Below are 18,332 nucleotides of genomic sequence, written 5' to 3' on the forward strand. Positions count from 1 at the left end.
CATGGGTGTGGGAAAAAAACCTGGTACAAAATAGCCCTCTTGCCACTACACGTAGCGTAGCCCATTACCTTTCTCTACAGTACAGCAACAATACATACAGTACAGCAACAGTACATACAGTATAGTATACAAATATAACAGTCAAGGCCCCATCATGGCTCCACCAGCAAGAAGAAAGAAATATGAAGCCAGTTTTAAACTTAAAGTTGTAAACTTTGCCATGGAACATAATAACTGTGCTGCTGCAAGACAATATGGAGTAACAGAAAAGATGGTTCGGGACTGGAAAGCAAATGTAAAAGCATTAAAGAGTATGCCAAGGGGTAAGTGTGCATTAAGAAGAGGCACCCCACATTGGCCAGAACTCGAAAAACATGTAGCAGACATGGTGAATGAGCATCGCCAAAACCGTTATGTAGTGACACGAAATAAAATACGTTTGTTTGCACTTCAGTGGGCCAAATCTAACCCAGATCACAGCAACAGATTTAAGGCCACTGTTTCCTGGTATACTAGATTCTTGGAAAGGCATAATTTGGTTCTGAGGCAAAAGACAAAAATTGTACAAAAATTACCTGCAGATCTTGATGCCAAAGTAAATAGTTTCCATCGATATGTAATAAAACAGCGCAAGAAACATGGCTATGCGTTAAGTAGTATCGGAAATATGGATGAAACTCCAATGAATTTTGATATGATTGGAAATAAAACTGTCCATCCAAAAGGTGAAAAAACAATTTTAATTAAAACAACAGGACATGAGAAGTCCAGTTTTACAGTGGTACTAGCATGCACAGCTGATGGCTCCAAACTGAGACCAATGATTATTTTTAAAAGAAAAACAATGCCGAAACTAAAGTTCCCTGTTGGTTGTTTTGTACATGTGAATGAAAAAGGCTGGATGGATGAAGAAGGGGTAAAGCTATGGCTTGATAATGTATGGAGCAGGCGACCAGGTGGACTTATTCAAAAACGTAGTCTACTGGTGTGGGATATGTTCAGGGCTCATTTAACTCCCAGCACCAAGCAAAGGCTTGCAAGAATAAACACAGATGCGGCAATTATTCCTGCAGGACTGACATTGTTGGTACAGCCACTGGATGTGTGCCTAAACAAGCCATTTAAAGATCGCATTCGAGAACAGTGGAATGAGTGGATGGTTAGCGGTGAAAAGTCATTCACAAAAGGAGGAAACATGCGTGCTCCACAGTTGGATGTTTTGTGCAAGTTTGTCATAAAAGCCTGGAATGATATTGATGCAGAAACAGTAATCAAGTCTTTCAAGAAGTGTGGCATATCAAATTCATTAGATGGTATGGAGGACGACTACTTGTGGCAAGATGAAGAGGAAGCCGAAGCTGAGACCACACCATCTGATACGGAATTAGATCCATATGATGACTGCCTTACAAATGTATCACAAGATGTCATTGATGTACTTATGATATCAGATGACGAACAGGAGGATTTTGAAGGCTTTTAAAGGGAAACTGTCACGCCAGCAAAACCTGTAAAAATAGCTTGCAGTTATGATGGGCGTTGCTGACTCGCCAGGAACTTGCCCGGCACTGGCTCTTTATTGTTTGTTATCTTCCTCCTATCATCATCAGTTCCAGTTTGGTTGACAGTTTAGAAAACAAACAGCATGGCAGCTCCCATGTCTTATCCTTCCTTTCAGCTTTAGAGTGAATTAGGAAAAGTTTAATCCAATTGCACTGTTTTATGTTGACATGTTTGATGACAAACAGCCTTATGTTTATAAGTGACAGTTTTCCTGCTAAGTACCTGCATGTCGTAAGCATTTGAATTAAAATTACCATATTGAAATCAAATCTGATGTTTTTTAATTTTTATTTGGTGTGCGTTGGAAGAGGGGTAGTCTTATACGGCGAGTATAGCCCAAACCCTATATTTTAACAGGAAAAGTAGGGGGTCCGTCTTATACGCCGGAAAATACGGTACTTGACCTTTCTTATCTCTGATAAGAATTTAATTCTATTAAATAGGCACCATTACAGAAAGGATCCTGGAAGAAATCACCATACTTTTCAATCTCCTTCTGCTCAAGGTTGGCAGAACAACTGTCAGACTCACATTTTCATAACAGACAAAGTGACTGAAGGATTCCTGTCCTTCTATGGGTTGAATCTGGACTTGTTGAGGGGCTCTCATTTGAAGGATTGCTATCTTCAGGTACCCTATTGTCAAGTGTTCTTAGTGATGGCACCTCCTGTGGCACCTCCTACCGTTAGACATTTTGACAACTCTGTACTTAGTATACTTTGGGAAAAGGAGTGAAATCATGTGATTTGGAACAATGACCATTATTCTACTCCAGTATGGGGGCACATAGGTTAGTTGATGTTAATAGTTAGCATTATTTTGGCTTGGAAATTAACCTTAAATTATGGTTGTGGCTGTATACTGTCTGGATTCCATGAGAATGGAGTGGTGTAGAAATTGAGTGAAGTAAATAAATTGATACATTAAAAGTAAACACACCAACAAACAAAAGTTTTCTAAAAGTTTGTTTGCTCTAAGCTGCCCCAAGCTGTTAGAGGCAGAAGGCTTTCCTCCTGGTCTTTTACATTTCTGGAATGACCATGTCATCTGTACTGTATAAGAACATTGGAGGATATGCAGAGCTGGTAAAATAGCTATACAGTTTGCTTATAAAATGTCTAGTTCATATTCAATGAGCTTTAGCAATATCCATAGCCATAGTACTTAGACTTATATACCACTTCATAGTGCTTTACAGCCCTCTCTAAGCTGTTTACAGAATCGGCAGTTGTATAAAGTCAATTCAGATATAACAATATCTAGCTTCCTATACAAAACTATCTGGTTATATTTTGCCCCAAAGGCTATGCCCCTTGCAAGCATTAATTTAGGGTTTTAAAAAGGAACATTTAAATAAGATATGCAGTAAAGCTTTATTTATAGGCTTATCCAGTCACGTTTTGAGTATTTTCTTTTTATTTTTTTTCCTCATGGAAATTTTTATTCTCCCCTTCCCTGTTCATTAAAGCTTCCCTGTTCATTAAAGTTTTCCTGTTCATCTAGAGTTTCTACTATATATTTCTTAGTATTTAAGGTTTTTGGAAATTATTTGCAGTTTTTGTTGTTCTAGACCCGTGATGGCGAACCTTTTAGACACCGAGTGCCCAAACTGCGTGTACATGCCCAAACGGAAAGGTGTGTGCGCGTGCGCAAACACACGCAGGGGCGTGCATACACAGACATGCACAGACATGTGTGCATGCATGCACAGACATGGACATGCACGCATGCACAGCAGAGACCCGATGACCAGCTGCGGCAAGACATAAGATCTTTTTCTTTCGTGAGCTTCTGTTTCATTGTTTTCAGGGAAACAGAAGCTCATGAAAGAAACATCATGGAGATCTGACCTGGGGCAACAGTGCGCATGCCAGCAGAGAAGGCTCTGTGTGCCACCTCTGGCACGCGTGCCATAGGTTCGCCATCATGATTCTAGGCTTTCTCTTATATTTCTACTGTAATTCCTAGGCTTTCTTTGTGCTACCTACATAAGTACCTGTATAAAACAATGTTATATAAATAGCTTCATTTGGCCACCTAGGGCTGATGAGAATTGTAATTCCGATATCTAAGTCTATGGAAAAAGCCCAAACATTTCTTTAAGTCACAAAATTTATTTATTTCTTTTAGAAAATTTATATGGCTGCCTAACTCACTCTCAGTGACTCTGGACAGCTTACTAAAATAAAAATCCAATAGCAAAACAATAAAAAGTAACCATCCACCCTTTTATATACTTTTATATTGTAATACTTTCAATAAAAAGCTGGTTGACACACTATTTATATATTCCTATGTAAGGAAAAGTATTCAAGTTGTGCATTGGAGATTGTTTTGATGATGTGACACAATTTAAAATTGTTTAGCCATTAGGACCAAATTTGGATTAAAACCTGACCCACCTAATAGAATGACTACACAAACCAGTTCTGAAATATAATAGTGTTTCAATGGTAAATTGTTTACTTGAATTTTAGCTGTGAGGAAGGAAGGAAGGAAGGAAGGAAGGAAGGAAGGAAGGAAGGAAGGAAGGAAGGGCTTCCTATAAAGATATACTATGCTTCTGACTGAAATTCATTATTTAAATTCATTGTTTAAACCATTAGATTAACTGTTGCCTTTGTGTGCAGAAAATATCAGATACTCTACCTTGTCTAAATCTCTTAGAAAATCTCAGACTTCTTTATATGGTGAGACTGAATTCTTTCTTCTCCTATTCTTCTTCTAAAATCACTATAGGGTTTCCAGCAGGAGAACTCCAGAAGCCTTTCTTCTGGGGAACTGAATATCCCAGGTAAGATGACTTTTTATGTGAAATGCTAATAAAGTCGAATACATGAAATATTAAAAGTTAGCACACTTATTGAATCAAGAAACTGGAAACCTAAATATATATGCAATTAACCATGTTCTATTAGCTTTAACTTTTGGGGCACTGTAAATATAGATCAATACAAAAAACTGTTTTCATGATATTTTTATTTATTTATTTATTTATAAATAAATATTTATAAATTTATCTATTTTTTTTTTGTTTTGTTTTCAGTTCATTAGAGATATGTCCATGCACTCTGCTCTCTTTCGTTCATCCTCATGCACTTTTTAACAGGTGATCAAACACCCAGACAAGGAGTTCTCCCCATATTTGCTTTACTGAGGTTTTCTTTACAGAGCTTATCAGCAGCCTCCATTCCTCTCCTGTGTATTTAAATACTCTGTTATAAAATGAAAGGCTGAAGGCAGAGATGAATTAAATATTCCTGTTCAATATTTTTAGAAAACTAACTACTGTTAGCCGTGGATCCATGTAGAATCTGCTAGTTTTCACACATATAAAACAAAACAAAACAAAACAAAAAAAACTGTTAATGGTAAATATGTCTCTGGAATTTAAAACATAAAATTCCTATTTATAATATTAGAAATAGTTCTTAGGTTCCACTTTTTTATTTTAATAGTCTCAATAATTGTTACAATTCTTCCCCCATAAGATTATTTCCCCCATAAATCCTTTATATCATCAGAATTTGCCTCCTTATAGTCTCAATGGAAATTGAATTGTAAAGTATAAAAGCTGAGTATCTCTGAGAATCTAGTTCTTGAATCATGAAATGTGACAAGAACCAGATTCCAGAAAGTAGAAATTTAAGATCTTTTGCCTGGGTCAAAGTTTGATAGTTACTGGTCTTGAAATCCTTGCATAATCCTTGTTGTGAAATCAACATTTATTGAGCATGTCTGCACTGAAATTAAAGTGCTAACTGCTACTTATACATTAGTGTGCTTATTAAGAAACCAAAAATAAGGAATTATATATCTTTGATGACATTTTGTGGAGGAAGCTACCAGCTTCAGAAGACACAGCATTTTATTTGTTTGTTTGTTTGTTTGTTTGTCCATCCCATTCCCTAACCATATCAAACTATATTTGAGATTGTTCCACTGCTGCAGGCTTATTCCACATCAATAACTATTTTCAAGACCAAGCATCATCAACAACAAGAACACTATTGATAATGGACAATGTTCTGACTGTTTGCACCCATAACCAATGGAGAACCAAAAGCCTGCATACATGCTCTTACCACTATATTAACCCAGAACTACTGAACTAGTGTGTAAAATTCAGACACTATTTCCTGAGCCTTTTATTAGATCAATTCCTAAGTTATTTTTGAGGGGTCCTTAGTGCTCTCTGAGCTTGGTTGTTTTCTTGCAGAATTTTCCTTACCCAAACTAGGTAAATCATCGGTGCTAGTGTCCCAACACTGATGATGTTACCTAGTTTGAGTAATGAAATGTCTGCAAGACAACAACCAAGCTCAGAGAGCACCAAGGACCCCACATTTCAACCCTGAGCTACAAATATTCTCCTTTATTGGTAAGTTATTTCTTCTTTTCACTAACATTCCTTCTTCCTCTGATCTTCCTCTGGATTTATGTCTCATTCTGATATCAATGCTCATATTTTTTCACACATTCTTCATTTTTTTAAAATAAAAAAAAAACCCAATTCCTCTGCTTTCTGTTAGTTTTTCTCTAACAGCTATCTCTCCCAAGCAGATTGATCTTTCTTTTAAAAGAAAGTCAAACTCGCTCGTATCACATGATGTATCGTTACGTTTTGCGACATTTTTGCCTTTGCGGAACTGGGGTGAGTGTGGTCTGCACGTGACACATCCAGCCCACTGGCAGCCAGTTGGACAACCCTGCTGTAGGCATTTTTAAGCTGACAATTTTAATCTTATTATCCTATATTTGCACATACATAGGTTGTTTTTTTTTTAATTTGATTTATATGCCGCCCTTCTCCGGAGTCTCAGGGCAGCTTACAATGTGCTCAGCAATAGCCTTCATCCTTTTGTATATTTATACAAAGTCAGCTTATTGCCCCCACAACTGGGTCCTCAATTTACCTACCTTAGAAAGGATGGAAGGCTGAGTCAACCTTGAGCCTTGGCGAGATTCGAACCTGCAGTAATTGCAGGCAGCTGGTCTTAATAACCAGCTTAATAACAGGGTGCCTTAGACCACTGTACTACACACTCCTTGATATTATCAAAAAGTTGAAAAGCCTTACTCTTAAGATTGTATTCAGTATCTGATGCCATACCTGTCTTCAGTATAATATAAAATAATAAACTTGTCATAAAATGGGATGCTTCCATTCTTGAAATGTATAATTTTAACCCCAGGCTTGTAATGGAATTTATCAGAGATAAAAATAAAATCTGTAAGAACTATTTTATGACATTCAAATGAACTTTTGTGGAGGATAGAATAAAATAAAAAGCTAAGATAGAAATTAAAATGTACTGTAGATTTTGGATATGACTTAAGGGCAATTACCATGTTATGAATTGTTAAATGAAAGTTTCTTTGAAAATCGGGACTTCCGGCTGTGACGTCATACTGTAGCAGGGCAAACTAGCGGGGCTCCACTAGTTTGTACCCAATTTTTTGTGTTTTTGAAGCCTTTTTTGGCAGGTCAGATCCTGGAGGGATCAGCAAGGTGGAGGGGTTTCTTCGGAGTTTGAATGTGGAGCATTGCGAGCACCCGTTCGGCGAGAAGAGCCCTCCGGATACACACGGAAGAAAACTGCATGAGAATGGCGGATCTAGAGGCGTGATGTCCTGATGATTTATACAGGGAACAAATAGTGGAAAGCAGCTTGAAAAACCAGAGAGAGGAGAATAAAAGTGCCAGAAAGGAAAAAACTCTCAGAGATTGTTAAAAGACTTCAAAGAGAAGCAGCAAAGTGAGACTCCAACGGCTTCGAGAACATCAGTTATATGCCAAGCTGGAGAAATGCCAATTCTACCAGACGATCATCAACTTCTTGGGCCATCGCATTTCTCCCGAGGACATCGTGATGGATCAGAGCAAGATCGAGGCATTGAGAAGTTGGAAACCTCCCTGGCGGGTGAAAGATGTTCAGTGACTCCTCGGGTTTGCCAATTATTACCGGACATTCATCCCTGGCTTCGCTACTTTGATCGTGCCTTTCATTCGACTCCTGCAGAAGAAAGTGGCGTTCCTATGGGGCAACTCCGAGCAGCAGGCGTTCCTTGCCTTAAAGCAGGCCTTCATGACAGAGCCGATCCTTAAGCATCCTGACCCGCAGCATCCGTTTGTGGTAGAAACGGATGTGTCGGATATCGCGGTCAGAGCGGTGTTACTCCAGGCTCACGTGGATGGCGGTGCTCTTTTCCCTTGCGCCTACTATTCCCGGAAATTGAATCCTTCTGAGCGCAATTATACCATCTGGGAAAAAGAGCTACTGGCCATTAAGACCGCGTTTGAGACCTGGAGACATCACCTCGAGGGGGCCCAACATCAAGCGGAAGTCCGGACGGACCACAAGAATCTGGAGTTTCTGCAGACTGCACGGAAACTCAATCAACGACAGATCCGGTGGTCCTTCTTTTTTACCCGTTTTTATTTTAAAGTAACCTACATTCTGAGTGGGCGCAATCAATGAGCAGATGCGCTCTCGAGGAAACCCAACTATGCCCAAGTCAAGGACCCGCTTCTGCCTCAGACAATTCTTCCCGTCAAGTCGTTCGCTGCTGTCCAGGAACCTGTCGAACTACGGGGTCAGATCCAGGAGGCACAGCGGCAGGACGCCTTCGTTGATCTTCGGAAGCAGGAAATAGGGCCCGACTTTCCCTGGACATCTACCGATGACCTCTTGAGGTACTGGGAGAGACTTTATGTTCCATCGGGGCCGCTTAGGGGTCTTATTTTGTCCCAGTGCCATGACAACCCTGCGGCGAGACATTTTGGTTTGTTTAAAATCCTGAATCTCATGTCGTGGACCTTCTGGTGGTCTTGTCTCCATCATGATGTCCAGATCTTTGTAATGTCTTGTGTCCGTTGTTGACAGGCCAAGTTGGCCACGGGCGCTCCCCCAGGACTACTTCAGCCCTTGCCGACACCAGAGAGACCGTGGGGTGTCATCTCGATGGACTTTCTCATGGACTTGCCCCCGTCTTCAGGTTTCACAACTGTGTTCGTGGTGGTGGGCATGTTGATGAAGATGATGCATTTTGTACCCTGTCGGGGATTGACGACAGCTCGCGCTACCGCCCGCATGTTCATCCAACATGTCTTTCGGCTTCATGGTCTACCGGATAGGGTTGTGTCGGACAGAGGTATCCAGTTCACCGCCTAGTTCTGGAAAGGGGTGATGTCGGCCTTAGATGTTAAGATCTGCTTATCGTCGGCTCATCATCCCGAAACTGATGGCAGGACTGAAAAGGTCATTGGAATATTGGAACAATACCTGCGCTGCTTTGTCAATCAACAACAGGACAATTGACACAGTACTTAGCAGTCGCGGAGTTTGCTTTTAATAATTTCCAGCACACCTCCACCCAAACCACTCCTTTCTTACCCAATCTGGGCTATCACCCACGTTTCTTCCCGCTCACACCCTTTGATTCCCCGGTTCCAGCAGTGGATTAATTCTTGGCTGAGTTACAGGCCGTTCATCAGCTAGTGAAATGGTATCTCAACAAGGCCAAGGACGATTATAAAAGGGTCGCAGACCGCTCTCAGCGGACAACACCACCATTGGCTGTTGGGGATCATGTGTGGTTGTCAACGAAGCATCTCCCCTCAGACCGGCCAGTGAGAAAACTGGACCATCAGTTCATTGGACCTTTCCCTGTAGAGGCGGTCATTAATCCAGTGGCCTACCGCCTGACCCTGTCTCAGTCTTTGAGAATACACCCGGTGTTTCACCGATCCCTCCTGGTTCCCAAATGGCCTACTTGTCCGCTCTGTCAACTTGACCATCCTTAGCCAGTGCCCCGTGACAGAGATGGATCACTCGAGTACAAGATTGCGAGCATTCGAGACTCTCGGTGGTTGAAGGATCGGTTTCAATACCTCATCGAGTGGAAGGGGTATGGGCTGGAGGACTTCACATGGGAGGTTGCGGCCTCTGTTCATGCTCCAGAACTTGTTCGCACCTTTCACAAGCAGTTCCCGTCCCGACGGCATCCAGATCGACAGACTCATGGGAAGGGCCCTGCGGTGAGGGATAGTGTTGTGGCCCACCTGCATGGATTGTTGCTGATCCCGACGATGAGGAGGCTGGTGTTGTGTTGCGCCAGCAGCCTGTGCAGCTGACGCTCGAGTTGGACAGCGAGGAGGCTGAGGAAGATGTGGTGCCAGAGCCAGGGTCTTCAGAACCTCAAGAGGCTCCTTTAAGTGAAGAGGATTTATTTATTTATTTATTTATTTATTTATTTATTTATTTATTTATTTATTTATTTATTTATTTTATTCAATTTGTATACCGCCCTTCTCCTAGTGGACTCAGGGCAGTGCACAGCCAGAACTAAAACACATAACAATACAAAATTTAAAATTATTAAAAGAATTATATACTTTGGCCCAAATTTAAAACAATTCGAATTAAAACCCATTGACAGATTAAAAGCCAAACAACTAAAAAACTAAAAAAAAAAGGGGGGGTCACGCCAGCCCTGCTTGATGTAAAAGAAAAGTTTTCAGGGCATGGCGAAAGACCCGGAGATCTGATATCCTTCTTATCTCCGGGGGCAAATCGTTCCAGAGGGCAGGAGCTGCCACAGAGAAGGCCCTCCCCCTGGGGGTCGCCAGCCGACATTGCCTGGCTGACGGCACCCTGAGGAGTCCCTCTCTGTGGGAGCTTACTGGTCGGTAGGAGGCTATCGGCGGCAGAAGGCGGTCCCGCAAATACCCAGGTCCTATGCCATGGAGCGCTTTAAAGATGGTAACCAACACCTTGAAGCGCACCCGGAAGACCACTGGAAGCCAATGCAGCTCACGCAGGAGAGGTATCACATGGGAGCGACCCCTCGCTCCCATAATCCCCCGCGCGGCCACATTCTGCACCAGTTGGAGCCTCTGGGTACTCCTCAAGGGGAGCCCCATGTAAAGAGCATTGCAATAGTCCAGGCGGGAAGTGACGAGTGCCTGAGTGACTGTGCATAAGGAATCCCGATTCAGAAAGGGACGCAACTGGCGAATCAGGCGGACCTGATAAAAAGCCCCCCTGTCCAGAATGAAGTGGAGGAGCTCTTCTCAATGCACGAGCACGCAGAGCTGCTAAAAGGCAGGAGTGGTTACTCAGGAGGAGGTCTCCTCGAGAGTAAGGCTTGGGGCTAATTGGCCACTCCCTTAGCCTATTTAAGTTTGCACACAGCTTGTAAAAAGCTGCAGGAAACAACGTGTGTTCGTTCGTTTGTTCCCTGATCATTGAGTTTGAATTTTCTCTGCAAACCTGGCTTCTGGGCTTTCTGCCAACTCTAGTAAGACTCTATCTTATCTGTGGAATTTCTGGCAGGTTGTTAAGAATGTTTTATTAACATCCTGCATTTGCAAAAGACTGTGTTTTGAAGTAAACTGAGTTTTGTTCGGAGCTTGTGTGTGCTACATTCTTTGGGATCCGTAGCTGGGGCAGAACAGCCACTTATAAAGAAAATATTTACAAAATGTTTTATAGGTGTCATTTACCCCTGGCAAGATTGGCCAAAATGTCCCCCCAAAATGCACCAAATTGCTGGAAATGCAATCATCAACATGGAAGATATTTCCACATGTGGTGGACATGCCCCAAAGCAAAGGCATATTGGTTAAAAATCCAGAAATGGTTAGAGGAAATGACAGGGGAAAAATTGCTATTTATTTGTTTAAATTTCTATACTATGAAATTTTTATTGGGAATTATAAAAGAGAAGATTAGGAAAGAAATTTATTACCTTATACTTCATATAATTACGGCCACCAGAATTTCATTTGCACAAAATTGGAAACAAAGATTTGCTCCATCAAATACGATAATCATAAAAAAGGTGCCAGAATGTGCAGAAGCAAATAAATTAACAATGGAATTAAAAGACCGAGAGGAAACGATTTATTATGAGACATGGAATAGATGGTATAACTGGTTGGAGAAACAGTCCAAAATTAATGTATAAATGTATAAACATAAGAGAAGATTGTGTAATAGATAGGTATAAATTGTTGTGAATATAGAAATTAGTAAGTAATACATAAAATGTATGTATATATAGTTGGTTATAGATATTATTACAGATGCCAGTATCGGAAAGCTGTAAAAATGTAACAAGGATGTTAAAGATGTAAATGTTGAATAAAAATTATCAGGAAAAAAAAGTTTCCTTGAAAATCTGCAGTGACATTGATGGAGTGTTGTTGTTATAGTAAATTCAAAATAAGCATGGGGGATTCTGATTTTGTGTTGGACTACAGAGTCAGTGGAGAAAAGATATAACCTTTCCTCCCTCCCCATTTTGGTCCTGTGGATGGTGTGTTCAGTAGGAAACATAATTTAAATTAAGAAGAGATCTTCCTTGGCATTAATCAGAGTTCCTTCCTCCTCAGTGAATTCTTCTGCATGACAAGCCATTAGGAATGCAGATTACCCCAGCAGCAGCTGAACTCCGTCTCCTGATCAGATGTATAACTCTTATTTGAAACCATCTATGGGCTGAGAGGCACTGCATGTAGCAGGAAAGCAGACAAGCATAGATGTGAATATGCATTCCCAGTATTTCTGAGCAGAAGAATAGCAATAGCACTTAGATTTCTATCCTGCTCCATAGTGCTTTACAGTCCTCTCTAAGCGGTTTACAGAGTCAGCATATTGCCCCCAACAATCTGGCTCATTTTACTGACCTTGGAAGGATGGAAGATTGAGTCAATCTTGAGCTGATCAGGATCGAATTCCTGGCTCTGGGCAGAGTCAGCCTGCAGTATTGCATTCCAGCCATTGTGGCACTTTTACTTACTTTTACTTTTATTTGATTTATATACCGCCCTACTCCCGAAGGACTCAGGGCGGTGAACAGCCAACAATAAAATACATACATACAAAATTTAAAAAGCAGAAATAAAGTCGAATTAAATAGTTTGGCCCAGACAGATTAAAAAACCCCAATCAATTTAAAACAAATTAAACTTTGAATATTAAAAATATTAAAAAATATTAAAAAATTATTTAAAAAGAGGGAGAAAGTTAGGCCAGGCCCGCCTGGTGGAATAAAAAGGTCTTAAGAGCGCAGCGGAAGGTGCGCAGATCCAGGATCCTCCGCATCTCTGAGGGGAGCTTGTTCCAGATAGTAGGTGCCCACAGAGAGAAGGCCCTCCCCCTGGGGGCCGCCGGTCGACATTGTTTGGCCGACGGCACCCGGAGGAGCCCCTCTCTATGAGAGCATACCGGCCGGTGGGAGGCTATTGGTGGTAGTAAGCGGTCCCGCAAGTACCCAAGTCCTAAGCCATGGAGCGCTTTAAAGGTGGTGACCAAAACCTTGAAGCGCACCCGGAAGACCACCGGGAGCCAGTGCAGCTCGCGCAGGAGGGGTGTCACATGGGAATGCCATGTCGCTCCCATTACCACCTGCACGGCTGCACTCTGCGCCAGTTGGAGCCTCGGGGTGCTTCTCAAGAGGAGTCCCATGTAGAGAGCATTACAATAGTCCAGGCGGGAGGTGACGAGGGCATGAGTGACTGTGCGTAAGGAGTCCCGATCCAGAAAGGGACGCAACTGGTGGATCAGGCGAACCTGATGAAAAATCCTCCCGGTCACGGCCGTCAAGTGCTCTTCTAAAGACAGCTGTGAATCCAGGAGGACGCCCAAGTTGTGCGCCTCTCCGTGGGGGCCAGTGATTTGCCCCCAATAGTCAGTGATGGCACCAACTGACTATATTGGGACATCGGAAACCACAGCCACTCGGTCTTGGATGGGTTGAGCCTGAGCCTATTCCTCCCCATCCAGATCCGCATGGCCTCCAGGCACCGGGACATCACTTCAAGGGCATCGTTGGGGTGGTCTGGGGTGGAGATGTACATGACTCAATATTTAGATGTTTGCTTTGAGTTGTCCCAGATTGCAATGGGCAATCCCAGAGTTCACTCCAGGCTTTTCTGATTGGCTCCTTGCTTCGTTTTTATAATAGACTAGCTGATAACCCAGCGTTGCCCAGGTATTTATAATCCTGTATTAGACAGAAGAGCAACTTCACTCTGAGCCGAGAATTATATTACCGTATTTTCTGGCGTATAAGATGACTTTTTAACACATGAAAATCTTCTCAAAAGTCGGGGGTCGTCTTATACGCCGGGTGTCATTCTCCTGTAACCAGGCAGACCAGCCCGAAAGGCTCTGACGAGCCTTAAATGGCTCTGGCGATCCAAGCTCTGATGATCTGCTAATCAGGCAACTCAGCTGGGATCACCAGACCCATGTAGAAGGAAAAAACTTTTTTCCTTTCACATGGCTCTGGCGATCCAAGCTCTGACGATCTGCTAATCAGGCAACTCAGCTGGGATCGCCAGAGCCATGTAGAAGGAAAAAAGTTTTCCCCCTCCAGCTTGCTTACCTTAGCTGCTAGTCGCAACGCTTGCCTTGCTTCGCTTGCCTGAATCCATTCTATCAGCAAGCAACTCCCTGCCTACAATCAAGCAGGCAAGGAGTTGTGGACTTCAACTCCCAGAATTCCTCAGCCAGCAAAACAAAGCTGGCTGAGGAATTCTGGGAGTTGAAGTCTAAAGTCTTAAAATTGCCAAGGTTGGAGATCCCTGTTCTATTGGGTAAGTTTTTTTTCCCCTTTGGGATCTTTAAAAAAAATAGTTAATTGGGTTTTTTTTTAGTTGTTCTTTTTTAGACCTAGCCATTTAAAGTTTAGGAAGTTTTAAATTTAGCTGCTTTTATATAAAAATAAAAATAAAATAAAATAAAATAATATTTGTGAAGCTTTCTGAGATTTAGTGTGTTTTTGTAGTGTTTCACTCTAACTACACAAACACACAAAATCTCACAAAGCTGTATGTGGAATTTTGTGTGTGTAAAGTGTGAAAGTTGTTTTTTTGGGGGGGGTTGTGGCTGTGTGAGATTCCTGCTTTTTGCAGGGGCCATTTTGGGTCTAGCACAGCTGCTTTTACATTGTGGGTGAGCCAGTTGATATTTTTTAATTTTTATTTGGTGTGTGTTGGAAGAGGGGTAGTCTTATACGGCGAGTATAGCCCGAACCCTATATTTTAACAGGAAAATTCGGGGGTTGTCTTATACGCCCAGTCGTCTTATATGCTGGAAAATATGGTAGTTAAAAATGTTTTCCCTGTGTCCCCAGAAGCTTGAAGTAAAATGATACCACCTTGTTGTTTTGCTATTCATGATCATTTGGTATGCTTTTTTCTGATCTTGATTTAGAAGTGGCTTTTTGTCCGTGATATATGCACTAAGCTATTTGCTGTTGTAGTTGTTTTTTTGTATGTAATCTGCATGAAGTACGTCATGTCGGTCTTGTAGTAGTGCAGGCAGGCCGAGTTGCAGTAATGTTTCATTGATCATGGCCATACATTTGTCCTCAAGAATAATCAAAGCCTTGTTGAAAATGTCCGGACCGAATTTAATTTCTAATGTTGGAAATTTTTTTTTATTTTATTTTTGCTTTAATTTATATGCCACCCTTCTCCAGAGACTCAGGGCGGCTTACAATGCGTTAAGCAATAGCCTTCATACTTTTATATATTTATACAAAGTCAGCTTATTGCCCCCATAATCTGGGTCCTCATTTTACTTACCTTTGAAAGGATGGAAGGCTGAGTCAATCTTGAGCCTGGTGAGATTTGAACTTTCAGTAATTGCAAGCATCAGATGTTAATAACAGTGCTTTAGTCCACTGTACTATCAGGCTCTTTTTTTTCCCCTTACCAGAGGAAGCCCTCTTGTGGGGTACTGTGAAGCCGTTACCATGTGTGGCATACGTAGCCACGCCTCTGCCCAGCAACACGGAAGTGTTGCCTATTGGCTGTGAAGTGACAGCTCGGCCGGCGGGAGAAATGAGTGCGTGTGATTGACAGCTGCTGTATAAATAGCAGCCTTGACAGAAATTGTTGCCTGGTTCATTCGTTCCTCCTGTAATTGGTGTTTGCTGTTGTTATGGCCTGAGGCCTTGCCTAATAAAGGACATTGTTATTTAATACTGTCTCATCTCTTCTCACCTCGCTTCAAACAAAGCACTGGCGACAGAGGATGGGATTTAAAAAAAAATTTTTTTTTTGATTTATATGCCGCCCTTCTCCGGAGACTCAGGGCGGCTTACAATGCATTAATCAATAGCCTTCATACTTCCGGTCTGGCTTCCGTCGCCACCAGATGGTCCTCCGTGACCGCCAGCCCCGTTGCCTGTAAAGAGCCGCCTTTACATCTGAAAGGCGGCTCGAAAAACTCCATTTCCTGATGGAAATGCGAGCCAGAGCAGGCGAGGGCAGGTAGAGCCCTCTGCGAAGTCCCCAGAGTTTTTTTTTTACTCTTGGGGACGAGCAGATTGTGGCTCCCTATTTTCGCTCGCCGCTGCTCCGGGCTTCGGGAGAACTCTGCCTTTTTGCAGAGCCAGGTGCCGGGACCGGACCAACCAATAAAATTAACAGATGGTTTAGTTAAAGAGAGCGAGATTTGAACCTGGGACCCTAAATCGCAAGTATTTTTAATGATTTTACAAGCGTTTTTAACTGAAGGGGGAAAAAAGTTTAAAATGGCGACTGCTGAGGCTTGAGAAGAAAGCCGAAAGTGAAAGTCCTTCCGTAATAAGCTACAAAGTAGCGAAATATATAGTGCCTGCTAGAATCTAGAAGGAAAATATCCATTTTAAATTTCCTTTTTCTTGGAGATTTGTATTTGATCTTGTTTGGGGAAAAGCCTTCTTTAAAAAAAAAAAGAACTTTTTTGTGTGGCAGGATGGCTAACAAGCTCTTAGCTTACAGACTCAGCAGAATGGTTTTAATTTAAAAGAATTTCTTCAGGAGGAAATGGCAGAGTATCACGAGACTGTGAACCAGAAATTTGAAAAATTAAGGCAGGAAATTAAAGAAATGATACAACTAAAGTATGATAATCTGCAACGAAAGATTGTAACAGTGACTAATGCTTTTTCAGAAGTTGTTATAAAGATGGATACAAATATTAAATTATTAGAGTCTAAAATGGAGGAAGTTGATGATAAGATTTATAATCTGGACAATAAAATACAAAGAATTGAAAATGATTTGATAAATATTCAAGACAATAGTTTAGAAGTAAAGTCAAAAAAGGAAGCTGGTCACGAGACTTACAATGCAGAAGATATAAAGCAAGGGATTGAAAAAGAAATTGTAATGATGCAATACAGGCTCACGGAATTTGCGGTCAGAATTGGAGGGTTACAGGAAAATAATAGAGATGACCTAAGAAAAATATCTGCTCAAGTTCTGGCTGGGATTTTAAAGGTTCATCCTGAGGAGGTATCTTGTAAGATTGACAAGGCCTATAGAGTAAATTCTTGGATTGCAAAGCAAAGGCAACTGCCTAGAGATGTGGTGATTTACTTCACAGATAAAGAAATAAGAAATGATATTGTGCAAAAACCCTTTAATTCTACTCCACAACTGTATGGAAGAAAGATCTGGATATATAAAGAATTGCCGCCTAAGATGTTAAAAGATAGAAAGAAATTTGGACTTTTGGTGACTGAGCTAAAAAAACAAAATATCTCATTCAGGTGGGATGTTCCAGTTGGTATAATATTGAGATATCAAGGAGAAAGATATCAGCTAAATACTGTTGAAAAAGCGGAAGAATTTTACTACAAGGTTCTCAAAAAACAAAATCAACAAGAGATAGAAATTCAAGATAAGCAGAAGGAGGTGGAAGTAATGAAGAAACAACAAGTTACAGAGGTCTCTACAGATGAGCCGCTTTTGGATTCTCCTTCAGAGGTCTCAGCTGGACTATTTAATACAAGAGAGGCGGCTTTGGATTCTAATGTAATGACTTATCAAGTCACAAACCAGCATGGAAATCAATCAGTTGATATACAATTTATAGAACCAGAATGGAGATTTAAGCCACAAAAGCAAAACCAACAAGATCAAGTTATAGATCAGCATGAAAACCAAATAGTTGATATACAATTTACAGAAATGAAATCAGGATGGAGATCCAACCCACAAAAAGTCAAGAAAAGAAGAAGCAGGTCTCACAAAAACAAAAACTTTTAAACTAAACAACAGTGTAATGCCAGTTATTTAAGAGATGATTGAATATATGAAAAGATAATTGGCAAAGTATTGGTTTATATTATCCTGAGGAGAGTGACAGATCTCTGCAGTGCTGTACTTTTGGGATGTGAAAAGGGCCTTAAACTGAATGGATTGGAACTATCTTTTTTTGGATTCTTTGATAAATATACTACGTTTATGCTGAGCCACAAGGCAAGAGTGTTATGGGATTGGGGCATGCAGATGATCCGCCTGTTACCCTATTACGGTGGTTGGAATTAATAATTTGGATAAAAGACACCTATACAGACACTATATGGAATACAAATATAAAGTCACTCGGGTGGTTGTTGTTTTTTTTTTTTTTTTTATGAAGATATTTGTTATTGATGGGGGTAGATGGTAATTGAAGATACTGAACATACTGTTGGAATTAGGATGTGATGTTACCCTAACATGGGTGATGGAGTTTACAATCCAGCTGAAAGACATTACAGAAGATATTATATGGATTACAAGCCTAAAGTCTTTTTAAGAGGATTTAAGGGAATATTTTTTAGTGGAGTGGGCAGAAGAATAAAGATATTAAGAATTATTAAGTATGGTAGTCTTGTGGGAAAGTGGGTGGAGACAGGTTAGTTTATTGATTGTTTAGTCTAAGAAAAGGGATATTATGTTTAGATATGAATATATGTAAAAGATTTGAATTAAGAGA

The 18,332-nt window shown here is 41.1% G+C and overlaps 1 protein-coding gene across 2 annotated transcripts in view; it reads left to right on the forward strand.

Annotated features, from left to right (window-relative positions):
- The window catches only part of PHEX (phosphate regulating endopeptidase X-linked), a 319,542-nt gene that overhangs the window by 254,351 nt on the left and 46,859 nt on the right, over positions 1–18,332 (forward strand). For both annotated transcript variants that reach the window (XM_060686722.2, XM_087871354.1), the window contains exon 16: positions 4,303–4,357. In XM_060686722.2, the coding sequence (XP_060542705.1) occupies positions 4,303–4,357 (55 nt within the window). The remainder of the gene's footprint in view (positions 1–4,302; positions 4,358–18,332) is intronic.

Source organism: Pantherophis guttatus, chromosome 5, assembly GCF_059756535.1.
Source record: "Pantherophis guttatus breed Tessera chromosome 5, ASM5975653v1, whole genome shotgun sequence".
Classification (NCBI taxonomy): Eukaryota; Metazoa; Chordata; class Lepidosauria; order Squamata; family Colubridae; genus Pantherophis; species Pantherophis guttatus.